Source organism: Papilio machaon, chromosome 22 (genome assembly GCF_912999745.1).
Source record: "Papilio machaon chromosome 22, ilPapMach1.1, whole genome shotgun sequence".
Classification (NCBI taxonomy): Eukaryota; Metazoa; Arthropoda; class Insecta; order Lepidoptera; family Papilionidae; genus Papilio; species Papilio machaon.
Window position 1 is genome coordinate 2,260,379 of NC_060007.1, and position 18,775 is coordinate 2,279,153.

Here is an 18,775-nt window from a genome sequence, read left to right on the forward strand (position 1 = left end):
TTAATTATTGTAATGTAAAACTTTGTTAAATCAATTAGCGATGAAGGTTGTAATTATTAAAAATAATGACTGTGAATACAATATTTTATGTTATTTACGAACTAGACACAAGTGAGTACACAATCAAATATGATTGTTTTATATCTACTATTAGTGGTAAGTGTAAAAATATGTATTTATTTTAAGAATAAGTATTAACATGATAAAGTGAAATATTCAAAGACATTAACTAGCTTTATTTATTTTTATTCAATTAATTTATTTTTTTCATTTACAAATATTACGATCATAGATTAAAATCTGGCTTTTATATTGCTAATGTGTCGTTGGTTAAAAAAAAATTGTTGACTTTTAACTTATTTAATAACACTTCATATAACTTAATTTCAGGCATTTGCAGCAGCACAAGACACAGACATTGACTCAAATGATATAACCGTTAATAAACCAGATATATCTTTTGAACTGGAAGACTTAGGCGATTACAGTGATGGTCAAATTTATTCTTGGCTGGACTACATAATAAAACTATCACGGGCTCATGATGATAATTACAAAAAAGAAGAATCCTCCAGTTCTTCTGAAGAAATGTCTAGTAAACATGTAAAAAACAGTTCGGATCCAGAAACTTATCTTGAAGAAAATTTAAATATTGTAGATGACTATGATGATAATGTATTAGAAGAACCAACAAGAAGAATGTTTTCACCTTTGGAACTATTAGGACGTTTTCTTAGTACGTATATAAATTGCAAATTTCCATAAATTCCTTTACATTTCATTACTTAGCTATTTGTCGAATTACACACCGTATGTTGTGCTTTTTCATAAAAACATATTTTTTATTTGTAGGTGGAAAGAAAAAAGTCCTAAATGGAATAAATGAAGGAGTTCTTGGTGGTAAAACAATTTTAGATGGTATTCATGATATAACAAATGGACTGGGCGAATTTTTAGCAACAACATAAAACTACAATAAAAAAATATATTTTTCTTTCATTGATAAATAAATGAAGTTTAATTATGTACAAAATTTACGCGTAGATATATTATAGTTATAAAAATGATAACTTATTTCCGATATTTTAATAATCAAACTATGTTTTTTTTATAAAATACAATGATATATTTAGAAGCTATCAACCATTCAATTCAACATACCAATGTTAACCAATGGCCTATAACATCGTTTTATTTTCTTATCCCCGAGTTAATGCAAACGTTTTGACATGGAAATAGGATTGTCTACCCGATGCAAATTTCAGTATAATCCGCTTGTTGAAATGCAATGACAATGAGGCCGATAGTCGCTCCTGACTGCACGACAGTTGTGCTGTATCGATTTTTCCCACTAATAACAACATATTTTGGGTAGTAAGATAATACTTTCTTAAAATGCAGTATACTCTCATCTTTATTGTCCTTGACGGCAGAAGATTATATGATGCTGAATTCAGAGAAAACTACCAAAGGGTTGCCAAAGTTAGAAATTAAATAAGAAGAAGCAAAGAACTAAGAATAAAAGGTTGACGGGATATCACTGTCACTCGTCGATTTTTTGAGCACTAATACTCGTATCATTAGAAAACGGCACTGATATACCAATCTTAAATTATACTTTTTGCAATCTCCGTGTAATTTATCCAAAGAGCATTGATAAGTACTACTTATTTTATTAAGTAGGTTTAAAAGGTTATGCAAAACACATACAAAATAACTCAGTTATTGAGCACAAATATTTTTTCCTAATTCACTCAAATAAACCCAAAGGGTTTTCTCGCAACAATATTCCTTAAAAGCATGTCACTGCTGACACTATTTGTCATTCGCTAAGTGATTTCCAGCGCTGTGTCGCTACATGTTCCGTCGAACCGTTGAATACTTGTACCACCACTTACGAAACTTGAGTGCTAAATGTGTTGTATTTTAAGTTACAGCAAGTGGAAAGATATTGAAATTTCAGATTTTTACACAATGGGAAACAGTTAATTAACGTGATTCTCAGAATACATAATTGTCTTAAATATATAAATGAAAAAAAAAAACATGTGTTTACGAATATAAAAATAGACAGCGTTACGGAAACTTTAACTGTCTATTCATAAAAATGTTGACAAAAAAGGTGTTTCCAAAATACAAAAAAAAACTTATTGGGTTACCCTACCCATTCCAATCTTCTCTTCTTTGTAAATCCCCCATCAGTCCTATAAAAAAAATAATGACGAGTTATTTTCAACTCATCAAATTGTCGCCGATCTATTCTAAAGTTCGTGACATTCGTTTACCTTCTTTCTATAAAAAGTATCCATTATACTCGTAAACAAAGTATTAAAACGCGTTATTGAAATATTTTAAATCTGGCACACACATAGTCCTTTATACACTCGATGGTTTGGATGGAGCTGTCAATCGTTTTAAAACGAAACGAATCTCTTTGTTGGGTAGAGTCCCGGACGTGTACGAGCAAAGTATTACTCGTATATTTTTAGATTTAAGTTTGAAGTACGCGTTAAAGGTTTTAAACGAATAAAGCGTTAGTATTATTATTTTATTGGTGTTCTTTTACAAATAATAGTAACTTGATAGTTCAAAACATAATTAAACTAACCTACAACCACTAACAAAACTTTTATATACACATTTTAATTCACCAAGAAATTAATTTAAGTAGCAACGATTATTCACAGGCTTTCGAAAAATATTTTAATTCGATTTTTTGTACTAAATTATTAGAAGTTTTTTATTAGGTGCTAGACTAGAGGCACGTCTTCGCAATTTTTCCTCATAATAATAAATTCCTTGAGCAAGTTGAAGTGATCTCCCTGGGTATGGTTAACTTATTTTACGGCGAAAGTTCGCGCCGCTTGTGTTCAAATTACACTATTCTCAGAGTTATAGAGATACTTCTTTTATCGATAAAAATAATTTAACGCATCTATTCTTTTTGATTTAAAAATTTAAAAAAAAATCTCACAAAGTATACCGACAAATGTTGTACATATTAGATAAATGCTAATTAAATATCATGGTATATATTATTTTTTTCTTTTATACGTTTAATATCTTAATTAAACATCTTTTTAATATAACATACCGAAGGATTATCCTTCCCGCAAAAGGTTAAGCTGGATTAATGTCGATATTAACATGGAAAAGTTTTTAATCCAACCATTATGAGTCTGATTATAATTTCAAAACTTCACACACAAATATTTCTGAATACGGGTTAAAGAATTTGTTTTTCACTCCGTATCACAATTTTTAACACTACCATAGATATCGTAATTCTTTTGTCCTCAAAATTAATATATCGTATAAAGGATCTGAAATATTGCATGTAGAACTGATAGTCGGTAAAGTCTAAAGAATATGTATGAATCTAAAAGAATTGCAACTACACAATACCAAAAACTCAGACAAACTCAAAGCAGACAAATTGGGTATGGATTTGAAAAGTCTGTTTTGAAAGAGAGCAGCACCAAGGAATCTTACATATGTACGTCATTACACATAAAAACATTTATAACACAAAATAAATCCCATATAAAGTCGGCTTACAATGTACGAACATAAAATAGTGGAAATAAAACTAATTAACAAGTTGTAGGCGGCCGAGCTCGCAGCAGATTTAGTTTGCGATACAGCTATTTTTGGCCAAAACTCCACTTAATTTCATACAAATTAAAATCGTCGATGTTTATACTCGTAGTAAAAAAATAACACCCGTATGATAAACACCTCTTTGTAATCTAGAAATTAAACATCAATTTTTACATTATTAGATTTTATTTTAGTTAGCTTTAAATGATATCACGTATGTACATCGTAATTTCAGTAAAAAAACAACGCTAAGAAAATTTAATTACAGTAGAGATTTCAACCTTTGTAACATTCATGTTGTGGTTTCATAATTATTTCACTTAAAATTCTTTCTAATTCGGAATTTGTATGAAAACATCTCTCTCATCTCTGAACATCATCATCTCTATCCCACCCATATGTGGTGGGCGCTCCAAGTTTTGTGCACATCAATCTAAGTTACTTCTACATTTAAAGCTAAGTATGTATAATAAGTCAATTCAAGCCTTAGATTACTGAGTTAGTTTATCGAAAAGTTAGCTTGTTAAGGCAAAGGTTCCACGGCGTGTGGGATGCGGGAGAAACTAATAACTAAGTTGGACGTATTTATCTAATGCAGGTGAATGGACCATTTGGATTATCCGCTACGTTTCTCTAAATACGTTATTAATAGTATCAAAAGAAAACATTTCTTTCCATGTAAACAGAAAAGCAAAAAGATTGAGAAACAAGTGGTTTGTGAAACGTTAGGCCCTTCGTACACAAGGCAACGGAAATCTTCGAAACCGATTAAAGGTAGGCTACGCATCTGCAACTGCGGATGTCTATAAACGGCGGTCGCTGCGAATCAAGTAGCACATGATAACTTGTTATAACTTTAAGAATTAATAATTTATTAATACAAATTACTCGTCACTAACTATCCAAGGTACGAACAGCCTGCCTTTGATAACAAGATAATTGGAAAAAAGTATAATAAATAAATTAATTAATTTTAAACTCTCCCCGAAAGTATGAAAGTGAAAGTGCTTCCACATTACGTAACACATTAATTTATCGTCTCCATAAATAAGATTTTACCTTAATAATACTTTGAGTTGCTGTTCGATTTCCACACAAAAACGACTAGTCTATATATATAAAAGAAAGTCGTGTTAGTTACACTATTTATAACTTAAGATTGGTCGAACTGATTTAGCTGAAAATTGATGGGGAGGTAGCTTAGAACTAGGAGACGGACATAGGAACTTTTTTATATTGTGTGCATTTTTTTTATTCCGCGCGGACGGAGTCGCGGGTAAAAGCTAGTGTTCAATAAAAAAGAGTAAAGATGTATTAAAGTTACTATGACATGTAACACGATAACTAATTTAGGATGGAAATATGTGTTGAGTTTAATTGGGTCGCCATATTTATTTACATTTAATAACCCACGAGTCTCAGGTGCGAGACCTTCTAAGGATTACAAAAACTGGCATTTTAAAATGATACGGGTACAAGTGATATATTAAAATATATTAAAGAATTATGTACTTACGTATGCTTGTTTACAATAATATAACCTAAGTTTTCTTCTTTATTGAAGTTAAATCATAATTTGCACACTTTGTACGTTTTAATTACTTTAAAACTAAACTACACTGCTCTTATATAGTCGTAAAACACACAACGAAACAAAACACTTGTACTAAAAACAAATACATTCTTAACCCAATATACCGCGCGTATTTATTTACAACTGTCAAATTTAAACTATTTTTTTAACATAGGTAATTATTTTCCAGCCAGTAAACCGTTCTGCCAACATTATAGAAATATTGTAGGTATGTTATTTAAAAATGTTGGTGTTGTGAAAAGGTATTTTAGTGAATTTGAATAATTTATTTATACTTCAATAATTAGTATTCTTTACAATTCTACTAGAATGGCATGTTATACCTAAATGAAACTGACTGTGGGTTTTCGACCAGCGTGTCACTTGTTTTGACACCTATTTTTGTTTTATTTTTCAAAGAATATGTAAGTTATTACATTAACCGTGGGTTTCTAAGAACATATCTCCGTTTAAAACGTCTTATTATATCTGTTTTGTCAAAGATAATGATAGAGATGACATTGATAATATTTTATTCAGAGATTTTGGTCTCAGATACTCACGGTTAGTATTAATTGTATTAGTGCAGTGGAGCTCTGGGGTGGAAAGCAGAGCGGAAACTAGTATTAAAATGTGGGGAAGGCCAGCATCCCCTGATTCTTTTCCAAAGTCTAACCTAACCTAACCGACACAGAAGTTTATGTAAGTTAACATATTTATTTGTCAAAACATTTAAAAAAAAAACAGTATTTGCTTATATATTGTCCCTTGTTTTTTTGAAGAGTATTAGGGTGCGCACAATATGTTTTTAAACAAGTGTTTTAACAGTGGAAACCCACAATAAGTTGAATGTAGCAAATTACTGTGGTGTATCACCTCTTTCATAATTAAGTTACTGGCCGGTAAGCCAGTGAGATTATAATCAATAATGTGTCAACAATGAATTATGTCATTAATAAAAATAATGTAAATATAGACAGCAATGCATTTTATTTCTTTATGTATATTTAATATTGGCGACGAGTTTTAAACCCACGATCACATGGAAAAAGTAAAAAAACAGCGGAGTACCCAAAGAGGGTTACTCATTAGAATAGAAAAATATGTAACATCGAGGGCGTCGATGTCTGACGAGGACATCGATGCTCGCTCTGAAAGCCTTAATACAGCAATAAAGTCTCTGCGAGAGCTTCAGCGAACGATCGAAGACCACACCGTCGACCAGCATGACGAGACCGCTTACGAGCAAGAACAGGAGTACAGGTACGATTTCGAAGAGCTGTACACAACAATTATCACGAAACTATTAACGAAAAAGAAACTAAACCAACAACAGCGAGCGCAACATCATAATGAACAACAGTTGCATGACCAGCAGCAGATACGTGAGAGCATACCTAAAATACAATTTCAACCACTAGGAGCATCAGAAACTTTCAACAACTTTAAGAGAAGACTGGAAGCTTACTTTCGATTGAATAATATTACCAAAGATCAAACAAAAACGAACATTATACTATCTACATTATCACCAGAGCTCCATGAAAAGCTCTGTGACTTAGTATGCCCAGAAGAACCAATTAATATGTCATATGATCTCATCACCGAAACACTTAATGAATATGTAGATCCAAAACCTAGCAAATGGGCCCTACAACATAAATTCATATCAAGAATACAAAAATCTGATGAAACTATAGCTCAATTCACAGCGGAACTAAAAAAATTAACAACAAACTGCGAATTTAATTGCCAACATTGTGAGAAGAACACATCAGAAAGTTTCCTTTGCCTACAATTCATACGAGGCTTAAAAGATAATGACGCACGAACAAAAATTTTACAAGATCAAAATAAATGCACATTTAAAGAACTTGTTCAAATAGCAACATCAATCGAAATGGGAAAAACAGAAAACGATACTATTGCTACAAATGTATTGCCCAGCACGAGTAACGGCAGTATTGACAAAGTTTCTACAAACACATATCGACCTAAAACTTCAAACTCGAGACAAATCACACGCCGAGATTTATTAGGTAAATGTTTTCGCTGTGGATCTTCTCATGAAAGCAGAATATGTAACGCCAGCAATGTCACCTGCCAGAAATGCAATAAAATCGGCCATCTTGCCCGCGTTTGCCTACAACGCAAACCTAATCTGCACTACAAGGCACCAAGACCCAATTCGCACCAACTAGAACAGCCGAACAATAGCGATAACGATGACTTGAACGATATCAATATGATATCTGGCGAAAGAACTGAGAAATTCATGATATCAGTACAGATCGAGAACGCAAAGCTGAAAATGGAATTTGATACTGGAGCAACATTAACGTCAATGTCAATGGGAGACTATAGAAAACTGAATATTGGAAAAAGACTGTTCCACACAGATATTAAACTTCGTACTTACACAGGAGAAGTAATAAAACCAGTCGGCGTCACTTACGTTAAATGCAAATACCAAGAGAAGGAATTTCACGGTAAACTATATTTAATCAGTGGCAATGTAGATCCTATTTTTGGACGCAGTTGGATGAAGGAACTGGAAAACTTGAACTTAGCAGATATAAAAACTATACAACATACAAACAACTTAGAACTAGACCAACTCTTACAACTTTATAAAACCTCAGTCTTTAAGTCCGACCTGGGTAAAATACCTAATTACAAGGGACACCTAAACCTTAAAGAAAACACACAACCAATTTTTATCAAACCTCGAAGAATACCCTACGCTTTAAAAACTAAAGTGGATGAAGAAATAGAGCGACTTTGCAAGCTAGGGGTCATTACGAAAGTTGACCACTCTGAGTGGGGAACCCCAGTGGTACCAGTTGTCAAACCGAACGGGTCAATCCGACTTTGCGCAGACTACAAAGTTACACTAAATAAAGTTATATTGGATGAACAATACCCAATACCGATGATAGAGGATATCTTTGCAGAAATGAACGGCGGCAAGCTATTTTGTACACTTGACATAACTCAAGCATACCTTAATATGGTCATGGATGACGAAAGCGCAATGCTACAAACACTCAGTACACACAAAGGTACATACAAAGTAAACAGACTTATGTTCGGTGTGAAAGTCGCGCCGAGCTTGTGGCAAGGATTTATGGACAGACTCTTGCAGGGGCTAGAAGGAGTCAAATGCTTTTTCGATGATATAATTATTCAAGGAGATTCAAAGGAAAAATTGTTACAAAGACTTAAGCTTGTGCTTGATAAACTGAAAGAAAGCAACCTCAGAGTAAACAAGGATAAGTGCCAATTTTTTAAAACAAGTATAAATTACCTAGGGCACACTATAGATAAAGATGGCCTGCACAAAAACAAGGACAAGATAAATGCTATAATAAAAACAGAACGCCCAGTAAACACTGCAGGATTGAGAACGTTTCTCGGTATGGCAAATTTCTATAATAAATTCATACCCAATCTCGCATCCATCGCGAATCCCTTGAACAACTTATTAAAGAAAGAATCAAGCTTTCAATGGACTATACAGTGCGAAGAAGCCTTCACCAAAATAAAAAAAGAAATATTAAGCGAAAGAGTATTGACACACTTTGATCCAACAAAACCACTAGTATTGGCCACTGATGCTTCACCACTAGGGCTTGGTGCAGTCCTATCACATAGACTTACTGACGGATCAGAGAGGCCTATTGCGTTTGCCTCGAGAACATTATCAGACAGCGAGAAAAGATATAGTCAAATTGACAAAGAAGCTACGGCGATTCACTGGGGATTAAAGAAATTTTTCTACTATATCTACGGCCGAAAATTTACCCTCATAACAGACCACAAACCACTTACAAGCATATTTCATCCAAATAAAACCTTACCAGCAATGAGCACTATGAGGTTATTTCATTACGCCCACTTCTTGTCCGGATTTGACTACAATATTGAATATAGAACATCAGCGAATAACTCCAATGCCGACTACCTATCAAGATTTCCAATAGAGTCTACAAGGATTAATAAAATAGACCAGAACTACAATTTCCAATTAGAGCAAATTAATACTATAGACATCAACCCAAATACGATAGCAACTGAGACTAAAAATGATTCAGAACACAGACCTCTACTACAGGCACTTAATTCAGGCATCTCGCTAAGAACACTCGGTTTCAAGGACAATGAGTTCACATTACATGACGGCTGTATACTAAGAGGTGCGCGCGTTCTTATCCCTAGAACACTTCAAGAACGCGTGCTAAATGAACTACATCTCGGCCATCCAGGAATAGTTAAGATGAAACTATTAGCGCGCAGTTTTGTATATTGGAAGGGGATTGATAACGACATCGAAAAGAAGGTGAAATCGTGCAGAACTTGCAGACTACAACAGAATGAACCTGAAAAAGCACCACTTCACCATTGGGAACGACCTGATGGACCTTGGCAAAGATTGCACATTGATTTTGCGGGACCTTTCCAGGGTCACCAACTTTTTATAATAGTAGATGCATTTTCAAAATGGATTGAGATAATACCTACCAAAACTACAACAACTACTTGGTGCGTCCAAAAACTGAAAGAATTATTTTGCACCTTTGGAATACCGCGAATTTTAGTTTCTGACAACGGACGACAATTTATCTCAGAAGAGTTTGAAGCATTCCTCAAAGACAGCATGATCGTTCATAAGACATCGGCTCCATACCATCCAGCAACGAACGGTCAAGCCGAACGATACGTTCAAACCGTGAAAAGGATACTACGAAGCTTAGAGGGGGAAGGAGGCACAATACATCAAAAGCTCCTCACGACTAAAACACGACTTCGTCGAACGCCGGACGCTAACGGCCAGACCCCCTACGAGCTTATGTTTGGTAGGGAGGTACGCACGTCGTTACATGCCATGTTCATGAAAAGGGAACTCCGACGACCATCAGTTAAACACCAGCCACATCTTATCAAAGAGTTCAATCCAGGCGACCGCATCCAGGCCCGTGATTATACCGTCGGCTCCACGCAGCGCTGGCGTTTCGGGACCATCCAAGAACGTTTAGGGAGACTACATTATAAAATAATAACTGATGACGGTTCTGTCTGGCGTAGGCACATTGACCAGCTCCTAGCTGCTCCCTTGGTCCAAAGCTAGGGGGGAGAAACTGTGGTGTATCACCTCTTTCATAATTAAGTTACTGGCCGGTAAGCCAGTGAGATTATAATCAATAATGTGTCAACAATGAATTATGTCATTAATAAAAATAATGTAAATATAGACAGCAATGCATTTTATTTCTTTATGTATATTTAATAATTACTTTTCCCAAAGTTAAGTAAAATCGTTCGCTTGCTAACTCAGGTTTGACGTAACCGCTGAATAAACTGTGTAACTAAAAGTAAAGGAAGGATACATGAAAAAGGCGTAACGATAGAACCGCTGACACAATTCGATTCGAAGGTATTGCTTCTGCTGCCTTAATGATTAGGTGTAAACCTTATCTATAGGTTACTTAAACTAAACTAAGCTTTAAAAAAATTATTACCTAAGAACTTAAGGGCCTAATAATAAAAAGCCTAGTGTTTCAATTACATTTTAGCTTAGCTTACGAAAGTACTTATAGCGGAAGCAGTTTTGTTGATACATATTTAACGGTAAAACATAGAGTATGTTATAGTATGTTTATAACAACGTTGACATCCGTAGTATGATGTGGCTTATATGATCACGTGCTTTAACTTAACAAAGTCAATTAGTATTTTTTGCAGCAATAGTCACAGGACAGATACACACAATCGTTTTCTACCTTAACGTACTGCATACTGTGTTCTTTGTTTTATCAAACTTTTGTCTTACGTCAATGGAACCTCATGGTTATATAATATATTGGTTTTATATCAATTTTAAATGAATTGAATCGATCGAATACATGATCTTCCATAGCTTGTTCGATATTAATGGCAAATTAATAACGACATATCTGAAATCCGATAATAGCCGAGTTCACTAGTACAATAGCATAAATCAAGCTTACCGTATTCTAGTGGTCATTAGAAACGGAATTGTTGAGTAGCTCTAGTATGTATTATTACTAGCCGTTATCCATCCATCCATATAGTGATTAAAAATAAAACATTGCAAAATAACAAAAGAAACGAAGGATCAACAACATTAAAAAATATCCTTTAAAGTACTTCGTTCAAGGCGACGTAAATCATCGAAACTAATATTGTATATTTACGTTGAGTCTATGTTTTTCATATTAAAGAATTTATTCCCTAGTTTCTTCTATTAACGAAAAATAGTTTAATTTTTTTTCTTATAAAGACGCAGATGATTGCAATGTATAAAACAATTTATCTATTCATTCATATTTCTAAAAAAAAAAAACTTATATAATCTTCAATTTTATTCACAAAACAATTGCATAGATATGATTAATTCCCAGTTCAGAAATGAATTCGTTACCATCTCGTCTACAAAACGTTTTGTCATGTAAATACAAGCACCTGACCTGATGCAAATAACGACCTGCATAGACAAGTTATCAGATTCGATGAGGTTATTTTTTTTTTTAAGAAAAAAGATTGTTTTACACTATGTCAATGTCACTGCGGATCAGTTTAACATTTATACGAATGAAAATAGTTGGATTACATCCAGAATGTTTCATATCTGCACTTTATACTTACTGAACAAGGTATTTGTTATTATGAGAGTAAAACAAACTTGAATAATAATAATTAGTCGCTTAGGTTTCGGAAGGCGATAACATAACTTACATAAATATATGCCTCTGCATACATTGAAAGAATTAAATTGGGTACCTACTTAGAATTGAATATCATACAGCAATCTGTAAGAGCAATAATTTAGCACGTTTTTTATTTTGTTTGAGAATTCGCAACAATTGACACTTTATCGGTGGGTAGTAAATAAATGTCCTCGACTGTAGATACATATCGTTCGAAATTTCTTTGCTATAAAGGATATTACAAAATTAAATGAGAGAAAGTAGCCTCATGTTAATAGATATCATAATTCACAAGTTGTCATCGCTTAACATCGCGCGCGCGAAACCGTAAAATTAATAAACTTTTGCTAACGAATTCACTCAACAATTTTACATAACAGGCTCTCTATTATGTAAACCGACACGTATCCTCTGTTTTTAATCTTCAGTATCCTGTGTTTGTGTTTTGATCAGACAATATTAAAGATCAACCTCCATAAAAGCATAGTTAATTCGTAACATAAATATTTAAAGAGTTATGTAACATTCAGATTACATTGTCACTTTGTGAGCTCTAACTGTCCAAACATATTCGAGTAGAGTTGAAGGACTTTAATTTTTTTAACTTCAACAAAGATATGATATTTATATAGACTTAAAACAACTACATGTTTCCACTAATGTTATAATCGGGTACGGCTGTATTACTCCAAGGAACACGGTTAAATACTATTTAGTTAAACACACATGTTTTTACCGTTTGACCGCTTTATTGACTTGGTTTGTCCGATTTATGGAAGATTGACCATTTGGCCGATTCATGGAAGAGTATAAGAGTATTACCCTTAAATATGTATCACCAAAACTACTTCCGCTATAATAACTTTGTTATTTATTTATCGAAATTTCGTTTCCGCAGCCTACCTATTATCGTATTTCAATAATCATGATTTCTCGTACTTTATGTATAATATCAACGTCCAATTAAATGGATATTTTTAAGCGAAAATGTATTTGAAACACTAAGTTTTTATGGTTAGACCTTGAATGTTGAAACTTAACAAAGCCTTAGCAATAATGTATTCCTGAGCGTTAGTCCTCGAATAACTAACGAGACAATCTTACTAATATTATAAATGCGAAAGTTTGGATGTTTGTTACAACTAACGGATACTGTTGAAACTTAGTATAGATGTAGAACACAGTCTGGAAGAACACATAGGCTACTAATTATTTTTTTTTATTCCGCGCCGACGTAATCGCTGACACAACAAGCTAGTTTAGCTAAAAGAAAGTCGTATTAGTTACACTGTTTATAACTCAAAAACGGCTAAACCGATTTGTCTGAAAATTGGTGGGGAAATAGTTTAGAACCAGGAGATGGTCATAGGACTTTTTATTTAGTTTCCTTTTTTTATTCCGGGCGAAAGAAGACGCGGGCAAAGCTAGTACTTAGTAATTCTTGTATTATGCCGAGAGATGGACGAAACAGATTTCTAAATCTTCGTCAAGTGCTCGGTGTTTTGACATGTAAATAGAGCTCGTCCTCAGTTGATGCAAATTTCTGAATAATTTGCGTCTGGAAGTTGTTTTCGTGAACAAGGCCGGCGATTGTTGAGTTCTATTGGGCTTTGTTTTTATTCTCCCTTATTTTTATATCTTCATTTTTATTCTTCTTTTACTCGTCGTATTTTGGCGATATAATTTTAGGACACAATTACGATCACTTATAGTGAAAGAACAAAGAACACTAACAACCAAATAATCTGCCAGTGACATACGAACTACTAGGTGTGAAAAACGTTTTCTAGGCAAAAATGTGAAAATCTATAATGAAATAAGAACTTCAATTAATCAGAGTAAATATTTAATGGCCTAAATTATTACCGAATGACCAGTTAGATGTTAAACTATAAAGTCCAGGAGACCATGCGCGCCGCCCCCGATGAGCTCCGCAATACCGCCAGCCGCTTCATGTATGCCAGAGAATACGTTCTCCGCACCCGCTACACCGTGGTCGATCACGTTGTGAAATCTCTTCTTTGCTTCTGTAAGTAAAGTCAAGAAAATTTGCATTAATTTATCAGGTTATCTCCCTGCCATTTTCCTTACAGAGGACTGATCCATAGATCAGCCGTTATATCCGAATTCACTGCCTTCTTGCGCATCCTCTTACACATTCTTGCCTCGTTCTTCCTCTACCTTTGTACCCTTCCAAGATGTTTCATTAAACTGTTTAAAGAAATCAAGTTAAATCTCATCTTGCAGAATATCTAAAGCCGATATAAGATCTGAATAAGGTCTATTTGTAGAATAGTAGGATTGCTGATACTAGATCAAAATAGTAATAGCTTACTTAAAATAGAAGATAGAACTCTCGTAGTCATCGCGATCAATCTTGGCACCGATGGGTCAGTCGACGGGACATCGAATGCTTGATTGTTCTGGTACAATACTGACAACTGATCTGGTGTCACCAGATTCATTACAATCGACTCCGGTATTCTAACCATAGCTACTTGATTATTATTCACAACGTTCACCAACTCGTTAGTACCAGTTATTATTGGTAGTTCGCCGTATTGTTGTTGGAGAATCTGCATACGTCTACTGGGACTTATATTTGCAGAATCGTATTGGTACGGTACACCATAATTTGGTACACGATGTTCTTCAACATAATCATCAACTCTATAAGGATAGTATTCGTTCGGATGAATGTCGTCATTAAGTAAAGTGTCAGGTCCTTGATAAAGATGATGATGGTCAAAATCGTATGGTGACTCGGTTACTGGCGGTGGTGGAAAGAAGGGAGGACGATAATTTGATTCACCGTTACAATATTTAGATACTTCTTTTAGTACATTAGATATATTGTTACCAACATCCTCACCAGACTCACGTTCCGAATCTTTTGCGGCGAACTGAAAGAAAAATAACATAATATTATTTATTCAGAAAAGGAAACTTAGAAAAAGAAAAAAGAAAAGGAAGAAATAACAGAATTTCGTGACCTTTCATTTGTGATCACAACATTGAACTTTTTATTGTAAACACTTCGTATTAGTCTAACAGCAGTGTTTCATCTGAGTAATAAATTAAAATGCCTTGAAACCGAATACCCAATTACTCGGCAGTCGGTTGTAATTGGTCAACGATTACGTGTAATATTACAGCAACATCTAATAAGAGCAAGCGAAAGTTTTCATCATTTTAGTGGTTATCCTGTAGATACTCTGACTCTGACAAAAGCTGATTTATGGTTTTTCTTATCTCACTTACTGTTATTGAAATTTGTAAAAATCCCTAAACCGTAATTTTAAAAAATGGATCCAAACTTTTAAATATATGGATTGAAACAACTAAAGTATTTAAGCGAAAGTACAGAAATAATTTCTTACCCCAAGAAAAAGTAAAATCAAATAATCACAATACATGTTTAAATAAATATATTTACAAAATTCTATAATAAAATTTAGCTATGGATTTAAGAGTTAAAATGATTGAAGTACAGCCACTTTTATACTTGCTTATCACAATATCCTCATCAAAACGTGGAAATAAAACAGAATTCGACGTTTTATTAATTTGTAAATTTAATATTAACAACTCCATTACACAGACTATTACACGTTTCGTTACAATTGAATTCATAATTTCACACACTCTTGTTACAGCATATTAAAAACTATACAGTATTAAAAACTACATTCCTTTTTATTAATAGTACTAGTAATAAGCGGCTAATAGTGGGTTTCTAAGACCTTGATCCCCTTTCAAAACGTACTGTAATCTTTGTTTTGTCAAAGATAATGGCAGGGATAACGATATGTTTTATAAAGATATTTTGGTCCTCAGAAACCAACGATAAATTAAAAAAAATATTTGACTTTATAGGTAACAGACTATGATTAAATGTGATAAATATGATAGCAATACAGTATAGAGATTCCAAAGATAGTATTAAGATACTAGGGAACAAAAGGCGTGAGATAAAGAGCTCGTAAATATGGGCTACAGAATTATGGGCTTCAAAACGCCTAAGTGTTACTTTAACTACTATAACTTTTGTAATAGTTTAAAGCAACAAATTACAATATAATAGTACACTAATTATGATAAATTAATTAAAACTTGGCAAAGATTAAAACGAAATTATAATTCGGGTTGAATACAATCCTCAGTTTGATTTAATTATCGCTAATAGGACGAAGTCTTTAACAATTGAGAAATGGACTAGACGAAGAGTCCAGGTCAGGTAAAAATAACTGATAGTTAAACATGTGCATATCATACAAATAGATACATCTTTATGAACGATTACTGACTCAAAAATGTACACAAGTTACAGTAAACAAGTTTAGAACTTATTGTTCATTCTTATTCGACGGAGGCGTAAGCGCGTGCTTGACAAGTCCTGTCTCCGAAATGTCAAAGGATGAAGCCAATGGCGCGTAAAGCTGCTACCAAACTTAGTTGTTGAAATTTAAAAGCTTATCTTGCTTAGCTTTCAGAAACAATTTATTGGAAATGTTGATAAAGTTTTTTTAACGTCTAATCTAATTGTATTCAAAAGGCAAAAGTAAAATTACCGACCAAAGTTTCAGTCTGTTTACGACTTCATTTAAAATTCACTAACAGCTATTTATTTACTAAGTATTTGAATCATTTTCTGAGTTACACATTTCACATTTATTAGACTTAGCGTTGGTTTCTGAGACCAACACTTCTGTATAATACATATAATCAACCCTCCCTTATCTAACAAAACAGAAATAATAATATTTCACAGGGATTTTGGTATTGGAAACCAACAATTAGTTAATGTAGTACTTACTATTTATAGAATAGTAGTAGAGATATTCAGTTAAGGATTTGAATATTAATAGTTAACTATAATATGCTGTAATATTATTTAAATTAATAATTACAGAAAAATAAATGATATAGGTGATCAACATAAAACAATAAATACCAAGATCATGTAGATCGCATTTATTTTTAGGCTCTTTTTAGAAAAGAATTAGAAATAACCAATAAAAAAAACTATAAAAAATATATAATAAAAAACAATACTGTTAAATCTGCTTTTTATTTGGAAATTATAATTTAAAACTAAACAAAACGATGTAATTATACTTTTGTTATTTAAATGGTAAATAGTTTTTAACATTAAGAGCGCCATCTTTGACCATGCCGAACAATTCGCCACCGACGTCTTGCATTCCGCCGAATATTTTCGATGCACCGTCGAAACTATCTGTTACGCTGCCTTTAACTTCTGAAAAAAAAACGTTTTTACAGATCAATATTGAACATGAAAATTATACTTACTTAAAAATAAAAAGAGATGTTGTAAAAATTTTATATTGCTTGCGTCATCGTCTCCAGGTCCTTATCCCACTCTCTGCTTTATAATTATTTTTAGCCAACTTCAAAAAGAAGGAGGTTATTAATTCGACTGTATTTTTTTTGTAAAACGTAATGTTGGCAAACAAGGATCACCCTGGTAATATTTGACCGCTACATAGCTTGTAACAGAAACTTAAAATCGATATGTCCCTTCTCTATTCATCCTCTGCTTATTGACTCGATATCCCAAGCTCGTCCTGATGGAAAAGTATTTGTATGGAAGAACTAGAATTGACTTCCGGTATCGCACTTATCGAAGGCGGGAATACTTCACGTCTGTCTTCTGTGACCGTGATATTACACCGGTTGAGCGGATCATTGATGCAGCATTTGATGTTTACTCATGAAATAATTGTTCTTATCCACGTACTGAGTAACCGCATTAGTGTCTTGAATGGATAATCAAGACCGTTATTCGTTTCTTCATCATTCGTTGGATTGGATGAACTAAGAGATTCAAAATAAGGGTTCTTATCTGTTGGGTCATTGCTTTCATTGCCAACAGAATTTTTTGTGCTTCTATATGTTGTAGTGTTTCTGTCGTTCTCTTGCGTCACATTATCAGTTGGTTTTGTAGACAATTCTTGAGGTAAAGCAATTTGTAAACAATTCTGTAATACCTGTAATTTAATATCTATTAAATATTAATCATTTACTTCAACCTAATATTAATATTATTTTTTTAGGAAAAGTCATTTGTTTTATTTGGTTTGGTTTAATAATATTTGTAAGATTAAATACTAAGATATATTCTGAAATCAGAGGCGGAAATTGTAACAAATGAATGCTGATCTGCTTTATAAATTGATTAAAAAATATGTAAGGAAAATAAATATCATCACATGTGTTCAATTAAGAATAAAATGAACCTCACATGTGATGATAAATAAATGAAAATTTACATACCATAAAACACATCACTATCACTTTCATGATTGTTTTACTAAACGATATGTTTTTTTTCAAAGCAATAGGCCTTATAAAAATATAATACGCAACATTTTGATTTTACGCTTAATAATTCATTTGACACGCCTTCTTATCGATTCATCGCAATTAAATGTTATTATACAAACACAATGGTCAAATGTTCAATTTACTACTACAACATACTATTCGTATATGAATATAATATGCCTCATTCAATACCAAGCGACGGTCAAAGGGTTAAAACACGTGTTTCACTAAACAGTGTCTAACAGTATTTTAGGAGTAATATAGAGTATATTTTAAAAGTTACCACATAGTAAAACTACACATAGCTATGTTTGGAACTGAACGTCAATATTACATTTATGATTCTATATTGTTTTTAAAAACGAAGATTTAACTTGCAAATGATTTTTGAGGTTAGAATTTGGACCCTTGCAACAACTTTGTTCTAATCTCTATATTTATGCTTTATCGACTTCAATTCAAATGAGCGTCGGTGGCTCAGAGGTTAAGCACTTGACTTGCAATCTGCAGGTCCTGGGTTCGAATC

At 33.2% G+C, this 18,775-nt stretch overlaps 2 protein-coding genes across 2 annotated transcripts; one reads left to right on the plus strand and one right to left on the minus strand.

Annotated features, from left to right (window-relative positions):
- The first annotated feature begins 6,215 nt into the window (after positions 1-6,215).
- On the plus strand, positions 6,216-10,301 carry LOC106715868 (uncharacterized protein K02A2.6-like). Its single transcript, XM_014509227.2, has one exon. It carries the CDS (start codon positions 6,216-6,218, stop codon positions 10,299-10,301), a length of 4,086 nt encoding a protein of 1,361 aa, XP_014364713.2.
- Positions 10,302-13,730: 3,429 nt separating this feature from the next.
- On the minus strand, positions 13,731-14,822 carry LOC106712537. Its single transcript, XM_014505136.2, has 2 exons — positions 14,237-14,822; positions 13,731-13,928 (listed from the first exon to the last, which is right to left on the minus strand). Exons 1-2 carry the CDS (start codon positions 14,820-14,822, stop codon positions 13,786-13,788), a joined length of 729 nt encoding a protein of 242 aa, XP_014360622.2. The 3' UTR covers positions 13,731-13,785.
- Between the last annotated feature and the right edge of the window lie 3,953 nt (positions 14,823-18,775).

Coding starts and splice junctions, on each gene's coding strand:
- LOC106715868 (XM_014509227.2), top strand. CDS start 6,216: ATGGAAAAAGTAAAAAAACAGCGGAGTACCCAAAGAGGGTTACTCATT.
- LOC106712537 (XM_014505136.2), bottom strand. CDS start 14,822: ATGTTATTTTTCTTTCAGTTCGCCGCAAAAGATTCGGAACGTGAGTCT. Junction 13,929..14,236: donor AGTTCTATCTTCTATTTTAA/GTAAGCTATTAC, acceptor CTTTACTTACAG/AAGCAAAGAAGAGATTTCAC.